At 41.4% G+C, this 23,845-nt stretch overlaps 1 protein-coding gene across 2 annotated transcripts in view; it reads left to right on the forward strand.

Annotated features, from left to right (window-relative positions):
* apba1a (amyloid beta (A4) precursor protein-binding, family A, member 1a) overlaps positions 1-23,845 on the forward strand; it is a 91,053-nt gene that overhangs the window by 44,295 nt on the left and 22,913 nt on the right. For both annotated transcript variants that reach the window (XM_063488701.1, XM_063488700.1), the window contains exons 5-10: positions 8,564-8,709; positions 13,320-13,352; positions 17,430-17,516; positions 17,977-18,162; positions 18,237-18,416; positions 18,663-18,875. In XM_063488701.1, coding sequence (XP_063344771.1) covers positions 8,564-8,709; positions 13,320-13,352; positions 17,430-17,516; positions 17,977-18,162; positions 18,237-18,416; positions 18,663-18,875 — 845 coding nt within the window. The remainder of the gene's footprint in view (positions 1-8,563; positions 8,710-13,319; positions 13,353-17,429; positions 17,517-17,976; positions 18,163-18,236; positions 18,417-18,662; positions 18,876-23,845) is intronic.

The following is a 23,845-nucleotide window of genomic DNA, read 5'->3' on the forward strand; positions in this document are numbered from 1 at the left end:
ACCTCGGCAACACACCAACCAGGACCCAAGCCCCTGAGGCCCGGCCAGGGCCCCAGCCCAGAGACGGAGCGCCCCCAGAACCTCACGCCCATCCCGGACCCACCCAGGGGCAGCCAGGCTACCAGGTCAGTAACCCACGTCCGTCAGCACAGACCCTCCCCTAGCCCCGCTGCACGCAGCCACGAGGAAACCGTCACCTAAGAGCCAACAGAGCCCCTAATTGGCCATGACCGCTACCCCGGGTTGAGCCCCCCAAGGAAGATGCTCCTGGGGAACCCCCCGACGCCCTAAGCCTGTCCCTACCCCCACACCAATCACAACAGTGAAGGTGGGACCAAACTATGGCCCCCCCACCCCCACTAGGTGATGGAGCTGATCAAAGGAGCCCAGAGCAATTGATCTGATGTGGTGGCAGAGGCTGTATCAAGACTAATGTAATCTAATAGATAATTTCTATATTGGTTAGAATTAAGATTATTTTTATTTTTCCAGTTCATGAGGACTGTTTTCTTGGCTATGCATAGGGCAGTGAAAACCATATGGGCTATATTCTTTTCCGTAGTGACATTATCTAAGCTGCCCAACAAACATACTAAAGGAGAAGTTGGAATGTTACATTTCAGACACTTTGATAAGTCTTCACATATCTCACGCCAAAACTTCTGAACTGGTGGACAGAACCAAAGAGCGTGGATATAATTGTCCGGTGAATTGGTTTGGCAGTGTGAGCAGTTGTTGGTAGACGTAAAGCCCATCTTGAACATCCGATGACCTGTATAGTGCACTCTATGTAGTATTTTGTATTGAATTAATTGAAGACTGGGATTTCTAATTAAATGAAAGGTTTTTAAGCAAATCTGAGACCAGAAGTTTTGGTCTAAGTTAACTGATAAATCCGCTTCCCATTTTGCAATAGGAAGTGATATTGATTCATCTGTTTTAGAAAGCATTCTGTATATTTTGGATAGTAATTTGGGGGTTTTAAGAGTAAGAAATTGAACCACACTTGGTGGTGTTTGTAGTTCAACTTGACCCGGTTTAAATCTCTTTTTTACTATGGATTTAATTTGTTGATATTCTAAAAATCTTTTCTTGTTGATCCCATATTGTGTAACTAGTCTGTCAAATGAAATAAATTCTGTTCCTTCTAGTATATGTTCTAAATATTTGATTCCTTTACTACTCCAATCTGAAAAGTTTATCATATTATTGTTTTGTAATATGTCAGGGTTGTTCCAGATAGGTGTACGTTTGCATGGGATTAATGGAGACTCTGTCAACTTCAGAAACTCCCACCACGCTGTCAGAGAGGAGCTGATGTTGACGCTTTTGAAGCATTCATGTCGTTGGATGTTTGAGCTGATAAACGGTAGATCTGAAATCTCTAGATTATTGCAAAGTGCTTGTTCTACATCTAGCCAAGGTTCATCTAAGAGGGTATGTTTTTGCCATCCTGAGATAAACTGAAGCCTGTTGGCCAAGAAGTAGTGCTGAAAGTTAGGTAGTTCTAATCCTCCTTTATCCTTGGTCTTTTGTAGTGTTTTTAAGCTTATACGTGGGGGCTTATTTTTCCAAAGGAATTTGGACATATATGAATCTAGAGCTCTGAACCAATCTTGCGGCGGTTTAGTTGGGATCATTGAGAATAAATAATTTATTTTTGGTAATACCATCATTTTTATAGCGGCAACCCTTCCCATGAGTGATATGGGTAGACATTTCCACCTAGCCAGATCACCTTCTACTTTCTTTAAAAGTGGGATATGGTTTAATTTAGTTAGATCTGCAAGCTTGGGAGAAACATTAATACCTAAATATTTTATATTTCCCGATTGCAGTGGAGTAGAAGAGGAATTATGGAAGGAGCAATTAATCGGAAGGACTGTAGATTTTGACCAGTTAATTGAGTAATCTGATATTCTTGCAAAAGAGTTTATCAGTTCAATCACCCCAGAGATATTGGTTTGTGAATTTTGGAGAAAGAGTAACACATCATCCGCATAAAGGCTGATTTTATGTTCCACGTTCTTGCATTTTATGCCCTTAATTACTGAATTCTGTCTAATTGCTGCTGCTAGTGGTTCGATAAAAATTGCAAACAGTGAAGGGGAGAGTGGGCATCCCTGCCTGGTGCCCCTCAGGAGACAGAAGCTGGAGGATGTCTGGTCATTTGTTCTGACACAAGCTGTTGGGGAATTATATAATATTTTTAACCAGTTGATGAAAGAAGATCCAAAACCAAATTTGTGTAAAGTTGCAAATAGAAATTTCCAGTTAACTCTGTCAAACGCTTTTTCTGCATCTAGAGAAAATATTGTAGTTTCAAGGTTTTTACTGTATGAGTAGTCTATCAAATTAAGTAATCTACGTGTATTTGTTGATGAGTGCCTACCTTTTATGAAACCAGTTTGGTCAGGATGAATTAAGAGGGGGGTTGTTTTCTCTAGTCTCTTTGAGAGAGCTTTGCAAATTATTTTAAGGTCTACATTTATAAGGGATATTGGACGATAGCTTGAGGGATATACAGGGTCTTTGCCTGGTTTTAGCAGGAGATTAATGTTTGCAGAATTCATATTTGGTGGAAGTCTGCCATTTTCTTTGATTTCCAACAACGTTCTGTAAAAAACTGGTGCTAGAATCGTCCAGAATTCTTTGTAGAATTCTGCAGGAAAGCCGTCTGGACCTGGAGCCTTATTATTGGGCATATTTATCAGGGCTTCCTGGAGTTCACCTGGCGTCAGTGGCGAATCCAGTGCCATTGCTTGAGTGTCTAATAATTTTGGGAGAGTTATGTTGTCTAAAAACTGATCAATTTCCTTTTTAGATGGGTTTATTTGTGGTGAATACAACGTTTTATAGAAATCCCTGAAAATGTTGTTTATTTGTTTCGGTTCATATATTGTGTTCCCAGATGAATCTTGAACAGCACATATAGTTGTTTTTTCTTTATTTATTTTTAGCTGGTTTGCTAGAAATTGGCCGGATTTATTACTATGTTCATAATTTTGTAAGCGTAGTCTTTGTACTAAGAATTTTGTTTTTTTATCAATTATCTCATTTAATTCTAGTTTTGTTTTGCGTATTTTGTTCAATGTTTCCTGATCTTGGTGGGACGCGTAGGCTTCTTCTAGTGATTTGATGGTTTTTTCTAATTCCTGAATATTTTTGTTTTCTTTTTTCTTTTTATGTGATGAGAAAGAAATTATTTTACCTCTCATCACGGCTTTCCCTGCTTCCCATAAAACAGAAGCTGATGTTCCGGGAGTGTCATTAAAGTCTAAATATGAAGTCCACTCTTTTTTAAAATATTTAATAAAGTCTTCATCTTTAAGCAGTGATGTATTAAATCTCCAGTTTTTACTTGGCGTAGTATTATTCTTGTGCATTAGTGTTAAAGATAGAGGAGCATGATCGCTGACAGCTATAGGGTGAATCTCAGTGTCTGAAATGTCACTCAGCAGTGAGCTGCTGACCAAAAAATAATCCAGACGAGAGTAGGAGTGATGAACATGTGAGAAAAAAGTATATTCCTTACTGGTGGGGTGAAGGGAGCGCCATGCATCGCAAAGACCAAAGTCGCTCATATACTGTTTGATTATATTTGTGGACTGCCAATTACGCTGAGTTCCTGCTGTATTGAGCCTATCCATTTCTTCATTTAGTCCAAGGTTGAGGTCGCCTCCAAGAACAAGTGTGCCATCTAAGTGTTCAGAGAGTGCACTGAAAAAACTGTGAAAGAATGAGGGATCATCAACATTTGGACCATATACACTTACAATACATAGCTTTTTATCAAGTATAGATAGTTTAATGATTAAGAATCTGCCCTCTGGATCTATAACTGTATCGAGTACTGTGAAATTAATATTTTTATGTATTAAAATTGCTACTCCCCTTTGTCTAGAATTATAACAAGCTGAGAACACATTAGGAAACTCAGGTGTTTTAAGTTCATTCGAACCTCTAAGAGGTCTGTGGGTCTCTTGTAAAAGGACAACATCTGCCTGTAGTTTTTTGAGTTGGTTAAATATTTTTAACCTCTTTTCTCTGGAGCCAGCTCCATTTACATTCCATGTAACGAATCTCAGTGCACCCATAGATGTCTGTGTATAACTAGGGGTGTATGCTGTGTGTGTCGCTTAGACAGGTGGAGAGAATACATCACTTGTTCATAAATAAAGAGAGGGAGAGAGAGAAAAAGTGTGTGGCGAGATGCTCCCTGAGTCTGACTATGTGTTTGCATATTTACTAAGATGAGTACGCTTGGCTTAAATGTGTGTATCCTATACAACTGTGTGCGCTGTCTGAGTGATGTAAATGTGCTGCCGTTGAGCGCATGACTGTGCGTGATCGTGCTGTGCGTATGTGTCGAAATAAAGGATGTTGTTTGTGGATGAGTGTGGAAGCAGGTGATCGAAGCAGTGAAAGAAAGAAAAAAGAAAGAAACCAAGGACAAGGGTGAGCAGCATAAAAACAAGAGGGGAAAAGGAGAGAAGAAAAAACAAGAAGAGAGAAAAAAAAAAAAAAAAAAGAAAAACCGGAAACATTCTAATCAAACCATTGACGGAGAGTGATGGTGTTAATACTGCTATGATATCACACCTAAGATGCGATTTGATACTGGTAAGTTAAACAGATGTTAATGCAAGTTAGTGTGAGTGGATGGGGAAAGGGTGTAGCGGATTCTTATCTGGTGTGAAGTTAATACAGCCACGGAGTGATGTCGGGGTCGCGGTGGAGCTGTCCGTCCACGTACAGCCGGTCCACAGCGATGACAGCGCGGGAGCCCTTCTGGATGAAGCCGCGTCGGATTGGGAAGAGGACCCTGCGTCGTTCCAGGATCTCTTTGGGGAACTGGTCGTTCACGCTGAAGTCCGTTCCTTTTAATTCCCTGCCGCGGCTTTTCACATGTTCCTTTTGTTTGAAGTGGCCGAATTTGGCCACGATAGGACGTGGTCTCCCGGCCGTAGCCCGAATGGGGCCGAGGCGATGCACCCTATCGAAGACGATGTTCTTCACCGTGTCCTCCGGCAGCTTCAGGTGGTTTTTGATGAAGTTTTTTACCGTGGCCTCCGCGTCCTCTCCAGCGGCTTCTGGAATACCAGAAAATACCAGGTTATCACGCATGCTACGAGCTTGTAGATCAATAACTGTTTCTTTTATTTTTTTATTTTCTCTATTGAGCTGGGTAACATTTTCTGTGAGACATTTCACCGACTCCCTTAGCGTGGCATTTTCAGCAGCGAGCGTTTCCACCTGCTGCTGGCTGAACTCCAGGGATTCTCGCAAGCATTTAAATTCCCGGTGAAGAATCTCCACCAAGGACAGCCTTGCGTCGAAGCTGGACAATCGCTTGTCGATTGACTCCAGTATGTCGGCAATATCTTTGCCGGCTGGCGATGTTGTGCCGGGGGAATCTGCCGGGCGAAGTCTTTTCGACGATGGCGTCTCAGATTTGGCCGGGGAAGATGCACTCTGGGCCTTCTTCATCACGAGATCCTGAAAGCACTGATCAATGTAATCTTGGAGAGCCTCTAAACTCTCCCCGTTGTTCTCCAGGGTGTTGGAGATTATTAAGACAAATATTGTTAGTTATAAGACAATTGATAAGTGTATTTGGTAATACTGAAGCTTAAAGGAATTTGTACAAATCTAAACTACCATTTGCTTAATTTTCCGCCAAAATCTCCGGCGTCTGACGTCAGTTACAACATGAGTCGCTTACCTTGTCCGTCACTTCCGTCACTTACCTCTCCTTCCGTTTACATGTTTTTAACTCAGTCACACATGAATATCATGCGTCTTTATAATTCCAACCTGACGTCTCAGTTACACAGGAATACTTTCACAATCACAGTGTACTCTGGATTATTTCCTTTTTAAATCATACACGTTAAAGTCAGAGAGTCTCACACCTCTGTCTTTACTCCCACACACAGAGAGCCAAGAACACATCATAGTCATAACTCAAACTACATTGTATTATTCATCATATTGATACATTTATTCATGACTTTGATTAGAATCAAGCTTGATTAACTATTACATAACATACAGATAAACTCTGTTTTAACATTACATCAATTTAACCAAAAACCTGGATGTTAAGTGCTTTTATTCCACTTTTGGGCAAAGATGAGTCAAACTCTTTGATACCACAGAGAAAAAAAGACCAAAAGTTAAAATGCTTTGTTTTCCAGTTTTTAATAAAAATTACAACAATACTGTCACAAATAATAAGAGTGACAGCCTCAACATAACATTTCGTCTGTTATTCAGTTCAGCTGGCTTCTTTCAAAATGTAAAATTTCAATCCTGTAAGTAAGTTTAAGGATATAATTCACCCACTGTTCCTCTATGCCAGAGGTTCTCAAAGTGTGGGGCCCACCCCCTAGGGGGGGCGCAGAGCCATTGCAGGGGGGGCGCGGTATGAAAAGACAAAAAAAAACCGAACGCTTGGACTCCCACACAAACGCAAAGCAGGAGATGAAGCATCGCTGAATATGTTTCCAAAACAACTTCCTTCCAAGCCAAAGACTAGAAAATATGGTGAAGCATATCTTCCCTTTGGCTTCACCTGCACAAGTGCCAAGGTAGGTCTCCCCTGCGAGCACGCGCTGGGCTCTCCAAATCACGGACAAACAGTATCCCACATTCTTGATTTTTAGTTCACAAACACTTGTTGTAATGACTAACTACTCCTGACATTTTGCAGATGTTAGCTCTTTAAAGCGCTTTACTCAGTCCCTAAGGACCCCAAAGCACTTTACACTACATTCAGTCATTCACCCATTCACACACACATTCACAAACTGGCAATGGCAGCTACACTGTAGCCACAGCTGCCCTGGGGCGCACTGACAGAGGCGAGGCTGCCGGACACTGGCGCCACCGGGCCCTCTGACCACCACCAGTAGGCAAACATGGGGTTAGTATCTTGCCCAAGGATATTTGGCATGCAGCCAAGAGGCAGCCTGGGATCGAACCACCGACCTTCTGGTTAGTGGCTGACCTGCCCTGCCACCTGAGCTACAGCCACCCATAGCGATGTTGAATATTATTACACAGGAAAAAAAACAACTACACATAAAATAATTACACCGTAAATGGAGGGACAGTAACTGCGTGTGTGTATGTAAGCATGTAAAACCTGCAGATAGTCAGATTAACAGTATTTTGTCTCTATCTGCCATTCTGCAATTCATCTCATGTAAACAATAACGTGGCGCACAGCGTGACGTGAAAAAAGGCACATACCTTTGACGTTGCGTGACGAACTCTGTACTCCTCGTCCACACGTAAACGCAAAAACGGAGTTTTAAGAAATCTCAGTTTTTGCGTTTACGTGTGGACGAAACAGCTGCGTTTTCAAAAATACCCGTGTAGGTGTGGACGTAGCGTAAAAGAGTTAGTAGTTTATTTTATTACTACCTGTAATTTATTGCAGTTTACTTGTATTTGCTTAATTGTTTACTAAATGTTTGAGGTGTGAAATAAACCGCAATGGAGCAAAATATGGGTGGTTGGAGGATGTGTTTGCGTGGTGGGGGGCGTGAACATTTTTCTTGTAAAACAAAGGGGGGCCAAGCAAAAAAAGTTTGGGAACCACTGCTCTATGCCATGTACCGACACAGAGGTCGATTATGTTGTTGTTACATATTCGAAATATGGATACTGTTGCAGTGATGAGAAAACAAGTACACCCAATGAGTCCCTGTTCTCTACCACAACATTTAGCAGCAATGACTTTAAATATTTTTTCTGTATGACTTTACCACACTGTTATATAATTGTGGATCTTTAGTTCATTGTAGCTTGCTGGCATTTGCTTGTGAACAGTTCTTGAGTTGAGCTCAGGACTTTGCCCGGCCTATAGCAGCACCTTTTCTTTATCAGCTGGTTTATTTTGGTGCAGTTACAGTCGCTATTCTCTTGAATGACCCAGCTTTGGCCAAGCATCAGCTATTGGACAGATTGTTTCCCGTCTGATTTCAGTATACAGAGGAGTTCATGGATGACTTAGTGACTGCAAGCTGCATAGTTCCTATGGCTACAAATCCAAATCACCACTGTGGCTGGCAGTTAGTGTGAGTTTATGTACTGATATGCTGTGTGTGGTTTTGCTAGATGTGACCAAACATTTCCACTTTGGTTTGTTCAGTGGAAATTGTTCAGCTCTGACTGCTTCAGAGCCCCAAACTGTCAAAAGTTCTATTTTTAATGATGGGGTTACACTTGCTGTTGATCATTTAATCACGTACGTGTCATTATCATCACCTTGCTGTACCCTGTTCATTCCTATGGAAGCAGTAAGGGTGCACTTAATGTTTCCTCAGGACTTTAATCCTATAAAAAGTCAAACTCAGCCTGAGGAGAAGCTGTTCCTATCTGAAGGAAAATCACTTATGTTTAGCCTTTATGCATTTGTGTGTGTGTGTGTGTGTGTGTGTGTGTGTGTGTGTGTGTGTGTGTGTGTGTGTGTGTGTGTGTGTGTGTGTGTGTGTGTGTGTGTGTGTGTGTGTGTCAGTCATGTAGTGAATCTGAACTCTGTGTCATACTCCAGTTCCAGGTCCCTGTGACCCAGATGACCTAATTGATGGAATCATCTTTGCAGCCAACTACCTTGGCTCCACTCAGCTGCTGTCAGATAAGACACCATCAAAGAACATTCGAATGATGCAGGCACAGGAAGCTGTCAGTCGGATTAAGGTAAAAAACACACATAGTTCAGACTCAGACACACTATAGTGTGAAGTTGTCTGCACAGAGTCCCAGACTCAGTAATTCAGTGTCTGTGTATATAAACCAGCCATTGTATCGACCTCGCTTCTGCACCAGAACAACTCTGACTACTTGCAGCATTGTGTGGAATTATTTATAGTTCAAAAGTTCAGCATGAGAAAAAAAAAAAAATTAATTTCCTACGTGCAGAATTTACTGCGTCCACTTTCCACGAGCACAAAGAAGGCATCGTGCACATGAAAGTGTTTGCATCGCAAGCATTACAGCGGATCCAAACCCCTGCATGTAACTCTTTACTCTCAAAGTCCGGTTTGTGCAAATCAAATTACTTTTGACTGTTTGAAGGGTAGAGTTGTTTGTTTACAAACATTCATAGTGTTCATAGAGAGACCAGCAAGAATAATATTAAAGAGCTGTTTCTGGTAGGCACTTACCCAGCAGTGGGGAATAGGTAAAATATCGTTCACTGTTTTGATAAAACAGTGAAATATTTTTATAATTTATCTGTATTTGAATTTAAAAAAAAAAAAAAAAAAAAAAAAAATCACTATGAAAGCTGATCAGTAATTTATTGTCATTTTGAAAGTTTGGGCTCAGTCATTTAAAACTATGTTCTAATAACACAAAACCCAACATGAACCTGGGCAGCACTGAGCATGGCGATGCAGTGTTGACTGAAAAACATTTCTTTCACTGTGTCTGGGTGCATACTCAATGTTTCAGGTAAGTAAATCCCAAAAGAATTTAAAAAAAAACAAAAACACAAAAAACACTTATCCTATGTAAACTGATACCTATTTGGATCAGTACAGTCAGGGCATAGGAAGGGGATAAAAAAAACAAAAAACAAAACAAAACACCAGAACATGTTCTTTAAGATGAAAACTTTACTTCAGTTCAAGAACTTATATCAAATTATGGAATCACAACAGAAAATGTCTTAAATATCAGAATCTGAAATCTGTCATACAGAAAAGATTTAAGCCCAAATAACTGAATCTGTGCAGGTTCCGTTACCTCCAGGGGTCCAGAGCCAGCTGAGATCAGCAACTCAAGTCAGGGGAAGCCCTGGGGAAAATTACAGTCTCTGGAAAAGCCAGTTTTTTAACAGCAGAAACAGACTTTACGAAAGCAGACTCGAAGCCAACATCAACTGTATGTGTTATTATATTCCTGGGCTCGGAAGGAGCAGGAAAAACTCCTCTACAATCCATGGAGCCAGAAAATGTGGCCTCGGAAGAAATTGATTTCTAACTTTATAAAACCAGAGTTAGCAGACAGAGTTTATAGACTCAGGAATGACTGACACACGGTTATTAAGTCCCGGCTCGGAAGGAGCAGAATGAACACAGTCTTTTTGATTCACCACATCTGGTGATGACTGCCCATGGCGTGGACATCGCTTCCACCGAGAAGAAGGGGCTGGAGAGGCAGGGGAAACTGATGGTGATGTGGAGAAGTTCTGATGTGGCTGTGCCTGCTGTGGTGTGGAAATGCTGGGTGGAACGATAATTATCCCCAGTGCTTTAAAAAAGCCTGTGCTGGTGTGAGCTGGCCGCTCGCGGTGCGTAAAACAGTCATTTTTACTCACCACTTGAAATTGCTCAGCAAGCGAGGGGTGACGGCAGCGTGAAGGCCGTTTTCTCCGGAAAGAGGGAGGACCCTGCGAATCGCCTGATTCGTCCTCCTGCAGGCTGGGCAGGTGAGCGGTTGCAGTTGGGCGGTGGAGATGCAGTGTATTAAGAAGAAAGTCCTGTATAAGTGGGTGAAGAGAATTCAGTAGCCAGGGGAGACCAGAAACCAGTCGCTGTAGCCGGCTAGCTACAGCGCGACGATACTCCTCCTCAGGAAAATCCAGCCACTGGTTGCATAGCTGATCCACGGAATGAATGAGATCCTTCCAGAGCTCTTCAGACGGAGCGAGTGCTGCTGAGTCCATTGTGTGGTCGCGTCGTTCTGTCATGAAACGGCTGTGGCAGGCAGGATGTAGGACCCAAAATGCAGGACACGCAGACAGAGGAATGAACTCAAGGAGGCTGCTTTATTGCAGTGGCAAAACTTGCACACAAAAAATACTTGCAAAACCAAAAAGTAGAAACTGGGAACTAAATACAAAACACTGCAAAACCAAGAAACTAGGGACGTTGATCTCAGGGAGAACTACACACAGCATGAGGAGACGATGCGACACTGACTGAAAGAAACACACAGCTAAAATACGCGGAGGGATAACGAGGGAATGGGACACAGGAGGAGAGCACAGCTGGGAGTAATCAAACACAATAAGACCAGGGGAAGCCAAACTAGACACTCTGACATGAGACACAGACTTACAAAGTAAAACAGGAAACACAACACATAGACGCAGACTTGACAAGGGGATACAGCTGACAGGGGAGACAGAGCAACCATGGAACACAGAGACAAAAACCCGAATTGTCACGGCTGCTGATGTGTGGGAAAGAGGACTCGAATGCAGGCACTTACTGGAGTTGCGAGGGAGGTTTATTGCAAAAGGCAAACACAAAGTGGGGATGGCAAAAACAGAACTAAGGAAAATCTAAACTGGGAGAAACTAAACTATTGAACGGCAACTGGAACACAAAGGGGGACAGCAGGGAGAGCACACAGTGGATTCACAAGAAGGTCACAGACAGTTTTCCAGGAGACGAACACAGATGGACCAGTAACGAGCACATGAGTTCACACAACAGAAATACACACAGAGGGACACTGGGAAATCACACACAGGTGTGAGACACAGCTGGACCTGATTAACCTGACGAGACAGAGGAAACACTAACACCAGGGACCAACAGAGGGAGCACCAACCCAGAATCCCAGAACCAGAACACAAATCATCCCAAAGCTAGAACATGAGTCCACAAATAATAATAATAATAATAATAATAATGCACCAAGCCCCAAATCACTGCTTCCACAGACTCAGGACCATGGCAAGAATACAAAGAACACTAACACAGAAACCAAAAGACTAGAAATGATAAATACTGACAAAATCAAAGTTCAATAATAATGCAAAACTCAAAACACTGGATCACTGACCCAGGACTGTGACAGCATGACTGTTAGAGCTAAAAACATTTATAGTTTTCCACTCTACAGATGAGAGAATGAATTTTATAACTGCTAGAATGCTGGAGTTGATTTGGTCATACAGGATTAAATAATATTGACACACATGACTGATTGAATGATTGGGCTGCCGAAATAAATGGGCTGATTAGACTGGGAATTTGAGCTCGTTAACAGGGACTGTCTGGGCCAGCAAGTATGATCTGATCTGATCTGAAATATATGGAGTCTGGATTTAGTGTTAACAAAAGAAAATTTCAGCTAAAAGTAAGATGATTGCAAAACAGCAAGAGATAAGAGATTCGTCATAGCCGAGTGCTCAGGGTAAAATGAAGGGAATGGGGACGACTTGTTGCAGTCGCCCCCATTCCCTTCATTTTACCCTTGACAATTTAAACTGGACTTTACCTTTCTGATTCTTCGACACTTGTGTGAATATTAAAGACACAAATGGGAGAAATTTGTGTGCTGTTGCTGCTATCGCCTGCTTCCGTTGGCAAAACTTGCTGACGGGAGCATGTTAAGGCTTGCGGATGACATAATGGAAACAAGCTCCTGTGCAATTGCCCAGCGCTAAAGCCAGAGCTAGATTGCCCTTGCTGACAAGAGAACTGCTGGATGGCTGTGGATTTTATATGAGTGTTTCCAGGACGGTGATGATGGCAGGATCGTAGATTAGGCTGCAAGCAATCGAAATGATTAATAAGCAACTAATAGCATGGACGTGACAAAGACATGGACATGACTGCATGAAGACATCTGCAAAGGAGAATGACAGATGTGCAGTAAGATTTAACCTAGGCTCCCCGCTCTATGTGAAGTGATGGGGGTATGTGGCGGGGTGTGGTTTATGGCTCGACTGCAGGGGAGGGGGTTGAGCAGCGGATTCAGGGTGTGGTGTCAGGGGAGGCTGATCTCCATCATCTCATCATGTCTCCCCTGTTTGAGTAGGGTGCTGGGATCTTACAGGGAGAAGAGTGGACAGAGCAAGTGACGGAGTGTGAGTCCGCCAAAGTGGCCCAAGAGCAGCTCGACTACTGGTGTACACAAAAGGCACTATAAATAAAGCACTGTGGGCCGTGGAAGTTCACACTACATAAGGTGTATTATTTACTATATACAGGGAATAAATATTATACATGCAATTCATCATCCACAAATAAACAGTAAAATCTCCATATGGATATTTTCCAATGCACATGGTTAGCATGCATTGGGAAATCTAGGTAACCGACTGCATTAAATCAATTTTACTGTGCTGCTTACAAGCCTGGGTTACTTAGACAATCCTTGTTTGTTAATCATTAATATTCTGTATATATATAGGTTGTTGAAAGGCTGGAGCATTAGCCTTTTGGAGGTGTAACATAATTTAATATTTATGTCACACCATTGACAGTTATTTAATACACAAATCCACGTTTTACTGTGTATTGACCTAACCCGTGATTGTCCTGTCTGCTTTATTCCATGCTTGGCAGATGGCTCAGAAATTGGCCCAGAACAAGAAGAAGGTGCAGTACCTACATTTCTATCTTATCCTTATCACTGCTGAGTGCAGCTTTTCATGTGTTTTACTCTCTGTCCATTTCAGTGTCTATATGATTATCGAGTTATCGTTGTCCTTTGATACTTTTAAAATGTCATTCTGATGAATTATCGTTTTGCTGAATCTAAATGCCAACTTTGCATTGTTTTATGTTGGACATTGGACACGTTGGACTGTCTATGTAACCTGGAAAATCTCATTCTTGGTAAAATAGAAAAGTTTTTGTCATGTAAGAAATCCATGTACTGTTCGATGCAGGTAACAGTCTGAATATTCTGACACTATTGGGGTTTGTGGGGTTCAGTTATTATTTATCCAGGTAAAAATCTCACTGAGATTAAAAATCTCATTTCCAAGAGAGACCTGGCATCATGGCCACAGAGCACATACCACAACCATGATCTGTGGTGTGTGCTCTGTGTCTCTTTGGTTGAAAAAAACAACCTCAACAACAACCTGACTACAGGTCGCACAATAGATGACCTGCATAATGTTGAATTAGAAACATTATAATTTAACATTTGTTCCCAGTCCTTGTACTGAACAGAGCATATATTGAATTTACAGCAACAGTATTGCAAAAATTGTAAATTCATGTTCAAACATTTGCCATTGCCCTTTTTTCAGACAGAACTTCCTTAAACACTTAAATACAGCACTGTAGATTATAATTACAGTTCCCCTCATTGGTCATTACAGCTCCCACTCAGAACTGCCTCGGGAAATGTGAACAAACAAAGGATGAAGTCAAGGCTGTCCTTGCAACCACAATTGCTTCTGGGATATTGATAAGGCTAGCTAAATAGCAGATGTGGTTGTTCAGTTTCAGCTCCTTTGTTCTTGTCCCCCCCCCCACCCCCCAAACTTGATAGTGTTGCAGGTAGAAGCTACTGATTCTTATATAGCACTTTTCTTCTCTCCCGGAGTGCTCAAAGTGCTCTATGCCACATGCCTCATTCACACCCATTTACCATTCATACAAGCACTTTCTTCTATACTTTAGTGCTGCTTAGCTAACATTCACACTCCAATGGATGCATAGTCGAGACCACTATTTCCCAGTGGTGTAGGAATGTGACTTAGATTGGCAGGAATGAACTCTATTGAATAGGTTACAGGGAGAGAAACCTTCTTTGACGAACAGAAACCTCTCACCTGCAGTCCAGCTAACCTCTGACTTGGGATGATTGTATTTCTGGATGAAAGTGTGGAGAGCTTTAACTCCACTGGCTCACGTTTTGTTCCCAGAGCTTCTGCCTCTTGCATGATGAATGTGGTAACGCTTTGGTTATCATGCAGTGCATATACGAGAATTTCATTCTCTGGGTCACTTGATGTAGATATCCATACTGGGGCAACTGTAGAGGAGTACATGCTGTCCATGCTTTGCACTACTCTGTTTGATGTAGCTTCATTTGATGGTTTAGGAGTGTGTTTACGCTCTGTTCCTTCCATTGACTCAGCATTTTTTGAGTTTTTACACTCTCCCCATGCTCATCACTGCACTTCTCTCCTCTGTTTGCCCCTGTGTGATCTTCCTGTAAAAACTTTGGGTGTTTTCCTAAACATGTTTCACAAAGACTTCTTCTTTTGCAGCTCTTTGACTGATGTCCTGGTAAAAACATCCAAAGCACTTTTTTTTTATTTGGACAAATATTTGACGTCTCGAATTGTTTTTTCCTTGAATTTCAACATGTCTGAAAACCACTGTATCTTCACAGAAGGTTCACCTCTTGATTTCTGTGTTCTCTTCAGAGTTCAGATTGTTCTGTGTCTTGCAAAGAAGTGTTTAGCTTTATTTCTGCAAGTCCACTTTCTATTTTTTACTGTCTGTTAATGGATTCATTGTTCATTTAGAAGTGCTTTAATGATTCTTTTTATTGTTCATTAAAATAGCAAATAATAAATGAATTTATAATTTACTTAGACATTAAGTAGATGAGTAAAGGTAGCAAAGAAGGTGAGACTTGGTGGTGGAAGGAGGAAGTACTGGAAAGTATTTAGAGGACGAGGCTGACAAAGACAAAGATGAATAGTCAGGAGTAGTTAGAGTCTAGAATAAAGACAAAGGAGGTAAAAGCACTAGAAAAGGTTTATAATGAGCTGAATGTGAGACTAGACGGTATGGTAGGGCAAAATGATGTATCAACTTGCTTGACAACATCAGCAGACATCAGTTTAAATTTAAGTTGATGATGCTGGTTAGATTCACTCACTCAAAAAAGACTTGTGTCAGTTGGCTTGACAGAAAGATTTAGCTCCAAATGATGTGCAGCAGGAGGATTAAGGATAGGAATAAAAGTGTAGTAACTCCAGCAAACAACAGTTAGAGACATCATCCACAAATAGAAAAAAAACTCCATGAGCATATCAACCAGGAGGGCACAAAAACCCAAAACAACATTCAACAGCAAGAGACTGTGCACCGTGATATTCATGGGAGAATTTCAAGAAGAAACCACTGCAAACTGCAGGTATTGTTAGTGTGATAGCCTCTGGATTCTTTGCTGCTTTAGGACCCGGATGACTTGCAGTAATTGATGGAACCATGAATTCTGCCCTGTTAACAGAATGAAAATGTCCAGCCATGAGTTTGTGAGCTCAAGTGGAGCAACGATCACAAGACAATGAACCAAAATACACCAAGAAGAAGAGATGCTTTGGTCTGACTTTAAACAGACTTTTCATGCTCAGAAACCAAATAAAGATGTAAAGAAGACTGAGCCAATCTTTGCGTGATACAAAAGACACGCTGTAAATGCTCGATTGCAGTTCTTGCTGCCGTGGGTGGAACAACAGTTATTAGATTTAAGGGAAAATTACTTTTCCACATAGGACCAGACCTGGATTACTTTATGATCTTAAAGAAAACATCATTGAAAAACTGCATTTTGCATTTAGTTTGTTTATCATTGGTTAAAATTAACGTTTTATGGATAAAACATAAATAAAACAAATAATATTCAAAAACCAAAAAATCATGAAGGGGCAAATACTTTTGACAGCAGAGTATATACCCTCGTTTGTTCTTAGAACTTCATGGGACAAAATAACTCATGTGATTTGTTTTAGTTATAGTTTGTAGTTTGTGGAGTTTAATTATACTGCAGGATGAGCACAGGTTTATTTATTAATTTAATGTAATAAAATCAGAGGTTAAAGTGAGATTTGGCAAGTGGAGGAACCTAATTTGTGGTGTGAAACTAAAACGATTAATAAATTCATGTTAATGATTGTTCAGTTTTGTCATGGTTCAGGGTCCTTTTGAACCAGCATTTTGTGTTCCTTGTTTTTATGGCCCGTTGTGTTATGGTCTATTATTCTTAGTGGTATCCTGAGTTTATTCTGTGTTAACCTTTGTACATTTAGGCTCCCCTTGTGTCTTTGCCCTTTGTGTGTCACTGTTTATTTAATTGTGTGAGTTCTTGTGCTTTTTATTCCTTCATGTTATCCATGTTTCCCCAGCCCGTCACGTCTGTGCTCTCCCTCGTGTTCCCTCGCTCCCTCTCGTCTGCCTCTCCTCCACTCCTGCATCATGTTTCCTTTTTCATTGTGAAGGTCCCATGTTTTCATGTTCACTCTGTTCAGTCTGGCTTCCCCTGTCTTGAATGGTTATTCGTGTCAGCTGTGTTCCCCGTGTGCTCCCACGTCCCTCGTTATCTTTCTGTGTATTTATGTCAGCGTCTCCCTCAGTCACGTGTTGCTCCGTGTCCCTCATGGCTCTCCATGTTTCCTGGACTGTATTATTATTAGAATTTTCCCGGTTTAGTTTTGTATTGGTTTGCATTCAGCAATAAAGCTGTGTTCTTTTGAGTTCACGTTTTCATCTGTGAGTTTGTGTTTGGGTCCTGTTCCTGCCTGCACACAGCCAATTTGTGACCAGTTTAAACCCAGAACACTTGCATTTACATAGCACTTCTCTGTTTTTACTGACCACTTTAGCTGTTTGGTCATGTTTGCCTAATCCCGTGTGCTGTACTGGTTTTGAGACATATCACCGTGTCTAATACTGCTTTCTGACTATGTATGTGTATATGTGTAGGAACCTGAGGGTGAGCTTCAGCCTATGACAGAGGTGGATCTTTTTATCTCTACCCAGAGAATAAAAGTGCTCAACGCTGACTCTCAGGTACCTGTTCACACTGTAGGCACACATTTCCCTTTCATCTATATTACCATTTAATTTTTTGCATATTCTGCAGTTTGTGTAGTGTTCTGGTAACATCTGTGTTAACATTGGATTAATGGTCTGTATGTTAGATCATTGGTAATAATGTTCTCTGAACAGATGAATCAGAGATGGGGTTGTTTTGTAACAGTTGACATGTTTGGCTTTTCAAGTCAGGCAGCTCATATTACTGTGATGCATAACAGTGGACAAAGCAAGAAGCTCATGTATATCGTTTATCTATCATTTTTATATTGTTTGTAAACCTTACTTCACTTCCCCTACACCCACTGTTTGTATGGGGTTTAAATGCAATTAATTGCTAACATATATTGTTAGAGTCTAAAGTACTTACAACAAATGCAGAAAATCTGCGTCTTGTGCACATGAGGAGGACTGTAAATGTTTCTATGCCTTTAAGGAAACTATGATGGACCACCCTTTGCGGACTATCTCCTACATTGCTGACATTGGCAACATAGTGGTTCTGATGGCCCGGCGCAGGATGCCTCGCACTGATTCTGAGGAGAACGTGGAAACCTCAGAGCCAAGTCAAGACAGCAAGCGCCAGTATAAGATGATCTGCCATGTGTTTGAGTCTGAGGATGTAAGTCCAACAACATACTTCTGTCTTTGAAAACTTTTTTTTCCAATATCTTCTAACTCTGCCACGTCCTCTAGGCCCAGTTAATTGCCCAGTCTATTGGACAGGCCTTTAGTGTGGCCTATCAAGAATTCTTACGGGCCAATGGCATTAACCCTGAGGACCTTAGCCAAAAGGAATACAGTGACCTGCTGAACACTCAGGACATGTACAATGATGACCTCGTACACTTCTCCAAATCTGAGAACTGCAAAAACGTAAGAGGGCTGCATGTATTTTCAAACATTTCTGGTTTCATAACAGTATTTTTTATTCTGCTTTCCATCCACAGGTTGCATAATCACATGTCTGTACTGCTGAATATGTAGTAGAGATTAGAATGACAAATTAATATGGCATCCTTTTTTCATGATAGTTCAGAAAAAATGAATTCCAGTGAAATGTAATTTAAAATGATTTGTTTTTGTTTCTCTGTGCCTGTCGACTGCCTGCTGTGACCACAGGTGTTTGTAGAGAAAGCTAAGGGGGAGATTCTGGGCGTGGTCATTGTGGAGAGTGGATGGGGCTCCATCCTCCCTACAGTCATTATTGCCAACATGATGCATGCTGGGCCAGCTGAGAGGTCTGGTAGACTGAACATAGGAGACCAGATCATGTCAATCAATGGAACCAGTTTGGTGGGACTGCCACTGTCCACCTGCCAAAGCATTATAAAGGTATGTATGGTATGTGCACCCATTGGTGGAGGCTCATTTCCAGCATTTGTATTTGTGTTCTTATTATTTTGTTTCATACCCACATAGACATAGCTGAGATAAGAATGTAAATATACAAAAAAAATCTAATTTGGCTTCATGCTCAGCACTCTGTGCACCATTCAGTCTCTCCATCTCCACACTTCCTCCACTCATGTGTAATTCCATGAGATACAACAACCCATCCCCTACCTTGAGAGTGTTCTCCACCCACTGCTTGCTAAGAATCATTGCCTCAAAAATGGAGGTGTTAATTCCCATCTCCCTGCACTGAATTTGGCTGCAAATAAGCTGAAGGTCACCAAATGACAAGACCAGCAGGACCACATCATTTGCAAAGAAAAGTAAGATCCTGAAGCCACAGAACCAGAAATCTCCTCATTCTTGGCTACTGTCTACTATATTCTCCATTAAAATTATGAACAGAATTGGTGACAAAAGACAACCTTGGCATTCACAGGGAAAGAGTCTGACTCTAGCAAAGCAACCATGCTGATGTTACAGCTGTACAGGGACCAAATAGTCTGAAACAACAGGATTTATAATCTATGCTCCTGAAGCACATCCCACAGAACATTCCAAGGAACATGATTATGTGTCTGCCCCAAGACCACAGAGCACGTATAGACCAGTTCTGCAAGTGTCCCAGGACTAGACAGAAGTTGCTCCTTCTGAACTGAGTTTTGACAAATGGACACATTCTCCCCTATGAAGGGCATAGGCCTTCATAGGAAGACTGAGTATGATCTGCTGTAGTTAGAGCAAGCATTTCATGTATAAGAGAGACCATCTCCACATCTGCCAGTCCAGAGGAACTACCCCCAATTTGGGGCAGAGGTGTATCCAGTGCAACTTCACAGCATTCAGAGCTTTCCTGGAACTTAGGGGTCTAATACCTGGCGACACATAAAAGCTGCAGTGAAGTCTGTTGTGATTTGCATAGCTTATTTTTACAAATGTTGGGATTTATCTTGTGCTTGAAGATGCTCTTTGGATACAAAGTTCTCTCCCAGTTTTATTGGTCAGATGAACTTGTTTAGTTGTGTTTCTTACCTGCTAATTACATTCACAGTAGTCAGTCACTGTGATGCTAGGGATTCGCTAGCTTAGCTTGTAGCCGACTTACTTGCAGCATTAGCCTCTTCACCGGTCCCTGCTGCACTTTCCTGGACATTGTGTCAGATGTTTAGTTACTCTTCAGCCTCATTTAGTAATAACTATATTTGTAATAAATGTAACGTGTTTACAGTTCTAGAGGCAAGGATCACGGAATTGGAGAGTCAGCTTCACACCGATGAAAAACCTATAGCTAGCAAGGCCCCTGTAGTCGGTGCAGCTGAAGGTAGAGCATCAATACAACTTTGGACTGAGCAGCTCTCGTTTCTAAAAATCTGATCAAATTTATTAAAACGTGACTATCCACAGTTGGGACCAGGAGTTCCAGTCTTACACACCTCTTTGCAGCTTCTCTCCCCTTGTTATGTCCACAAAACCCCATCCTCTTAGAGACTGTGTCAGCTCCCAGACCACCAAAAAACAAACCTAACATAAAAAATCACACAGAAGGAACTATATAGTATCTACCACTGCACCAAAGAGTAAAACAGTGAAATGGGGATTATTAAACACTATCTCCTTCTCTTCTAAGTCCCTGTACATAAATTAATAATTGATAAACAAATTGATTCTCTGCCTTACAGAAACTGGGTTACAGCAGGATGACTATGTTAATTTAAATGATTCAACACCGCTGAGTCATAGGAATAGTCAGAATCCTTAAAGCACAGGCCGAGGAGAAGGTGTCGAGGCAGCAATCTTTCACTCCAGCTTATTAATCAACCGAAGACTCAGACAGGGTTTTAATTTATTTGAAAACCTAAGCTTTGTCCATGATTTATACCCCAGCTGTTTTGGAGTAGATCACCTGAGAGATGCTTTGTCTGACCCATGCATTAACTGCAGCATTTTGATACTTTCAGTGAGAAATGAGAGGCTGTGTCAGGTGGAAGGCCTACTCTAAAACAGTAGGCCTTCCACCTCCTGCACCTCCCTCCTCCCTCACCTGCCTTTCTGGGAGAGCTGCTGGGCTGATCCTGTAGCCTTTTCCCTTCAGAAAGTGGGGAAGTGTGGTGGAGTGCAACAGAGAAGCTGCAAAACCCCAAAAACTGTGTGTCATAAATAAAAAGGAAATAAAAGCGGCCAGTGTGTCATGGTCCTTTCACACATAGGTTTTAAAAATAATGTCCCAGGGTCTTAGGCTGCAGTTTTGCTGCCAGCCTTCACCCTTTTTCAGGCATCATAGTGACTTCTCACAGACATTGTGATGGTTTTACTGCCAATCTGAAGGCATGTAGTAATAGCCCATTAATAGGCAGATAGACAGGATGAGTTTTAGCAGTCTTACAAGCCTTATTGTGCACATCTAATAATGTACAATATACACTATCATCGAAAAGTTTGGACACACCTTCTCATTTAGTGATTTGTCTTTATTTTCATGACTATTTACATTGTAGATTCTCACTGAAGGCATCGACACTATGAATGAACACATATGGAATTAGGTAGTAAACAAAAAAGTGTGAAATAACTCAAAACATGTTTTATATTTTAGATTCTTCTAAATATCCACCCTTTGCTTTGATTCCTGCTTTGCACACTCTTGGCATTCTCTCTCTGAGCTTCATGAGGTCGTCTCCTGAAATGGTTTCCAACAGTCTTGAAGGAGTTCCCAGAGATGCTGAGCACTTGTTGGTCCTTTTGCCTTCACTGCGCTCCATCTCATCCCAAACCATCTCCACTGGGTTTAGGTCAGGTGACTGTGGAGGCCAGGCCATCTGGTGCAGCACTCCATCACTCTCCTTCTTGGTCAAATAGCTCTCACACAGCCTGGAGGTGTGTTTGGGGTCATTGTGCTGTTGAAAAATAAATGATGGTCCAACTAAATGCAAACCTGATGGGATGACATGTTGCTGCAGCATGCTGTGGTATGCATGCTGTTAACTTGTTATTTCTGAGGCTGGTGACTTGGATGAATGTATCCTCAGCAGCAGTGGTATGAAAATTACCGGTGCACTCAGAGAGCAGAACGCACAGAGTTGCGGTGAAACAATTTATTTACAGTGAAGGGGATGAATTTTCAGGGACAGTGTATATACAATAAAATGGGAATGTGGCGCCGGGACGTGCAGGTGAGGAGACGCACACTGGTAGCGCACTCGATCTGAGTGGAACAGGAGAATTAGGAGGGTCTTGCCCGAAACTGAGAAAAGAAAAGAAAACTCATAAAAGAGACTTTACCGAGAGTTGGAGAGCTTACTTGGTACTGTTTGCCAAAAACCTCCGGAAGGGAAACAAACCAAACGAGGCAACCCGGAGAAACAGAGAGACGAAAATCCTGGGGAGGAAACAAAACTCCGTACAGTCACCAGCGAAAATAATCCACAGGCTCCAGTAGGCAGGCTGGCAGATTTACAGGCACTCCAGAAAAGTCGATACTCCGACACTAGTCGTCTGTCGGGCAGCTCCTAAAGAACGCTTCAGAAGAAAGTGTCTGAAGGGTAACAGGTGTGCCATGTTCATTGAGACATGTGAGACAGTTTTAACCTCCTAGGACCTGCCGTCCACATATGTGGACATCACATTTTTGGTTATTTTGACCAAAATACTCAATTTTGCTCTACATGGGCCTGATATCCACTTACGAGGGCATTATACTGCTACTGTTCTATCAAAATTTTAAATGAATATCCTCATTTGTGGCTCTCATTTTTCTTAAAAACAAAAATAAGGTAAAAAAAAAAAAAAATCTGGAAATTCTTTGTTTTTACATTCATTGGGCCCCAATATGCCCAAATATCAAAGAGAAAATAAAAATGCATGTCGTGGAAGAGTTCGGGTCTTAGGAGGTTAACGTAGCGCTTGATGGTTTTTGTGACTGCACTCAGGGACACATTCAAAGTTTTATCAATTTTCAGGACTGACTGACCTTCAGTTCTTTAAGTAATGATGGACTGTTGTTTCTCTTTACTTAGCTGATTGGTTCTTGCCATAATATGAATTCTAACAGTTGTCAAATAGGGCTGTCAGCTGTGTACCAACCTGACTTCTGCACAACACAACTGATGGTCCCAACCCCATTAAGAAGGCAATAAATTCACAAATGAACCTTGACAAGGGGGCTACTTTCAGAAATCTAAAATCTAAGACATATTTAGAATTATTTATTAATTATTTCTTTGCTACATAATTCCATACATCTTGCTTCAAATACTTGATGTCTTCAGTTTGTATCTACAATGTAGAAAGTAGTAAAAATAAAGAGAAAACATTAAAATTATATATATATATATATATATATATATATATATATATATATATATATATGTATGTATATATATATATATATATATATATATATATATATATATATATATATTAGGGGTGCAACGATATTCGTATCGATATTGAACCGTTCGATACAGTGCTTTCGGTTCGGTACGCATGTGTATCGAACAATACAAAATTTGTAATTTATTTTATCAACTTTTCTTCTGACGATGCTGTCTGTGTTGAGCGCTCAGTGAATCTGCGTTCGACTACTCCGCCTAGGCTGCACTGTCGAGCGCAGATCCACTGAGCGCTCGACACAGACAACATCATCAGAAGGAAGAGGGCAGGGCAAGCTAGCGAGACAGAAGTTAAGCTCTCCTTGCAACATGGCAAATTGAACCTCCCCCACCCTCATTCAGATCTGGCGTTTGGAATTATTCTGGTTTTCATGTGACGTATGACCCTGAAGGTAAGCGCGTCATGGACTAAAGTAAAACAGTATGTTGGATGTGCCACGCAATGCTTAATTGCATGGGTGGGAACTAGTGTGTTAGCGCAGTTAGCTCGTTAACGTGTTGGCCCCACGCACGGGGCGATCA

Source organism: Pelmatolapia mariae, linkage group LG12 (assembly GCF_036321145.2).
Source record: "Pelmatolapia mariae isolate MD_Pm_ZW linkage group LG12, Pm_UMD_F_2, whole genome shotgun sequence".
Taxonomy (NCBI): Eukaryota; Metazoa; Chordata; class Actinopteri; order Cichliformes; family Cichlidae; genus Pelmatolapia; species Pelmatolapia mariae.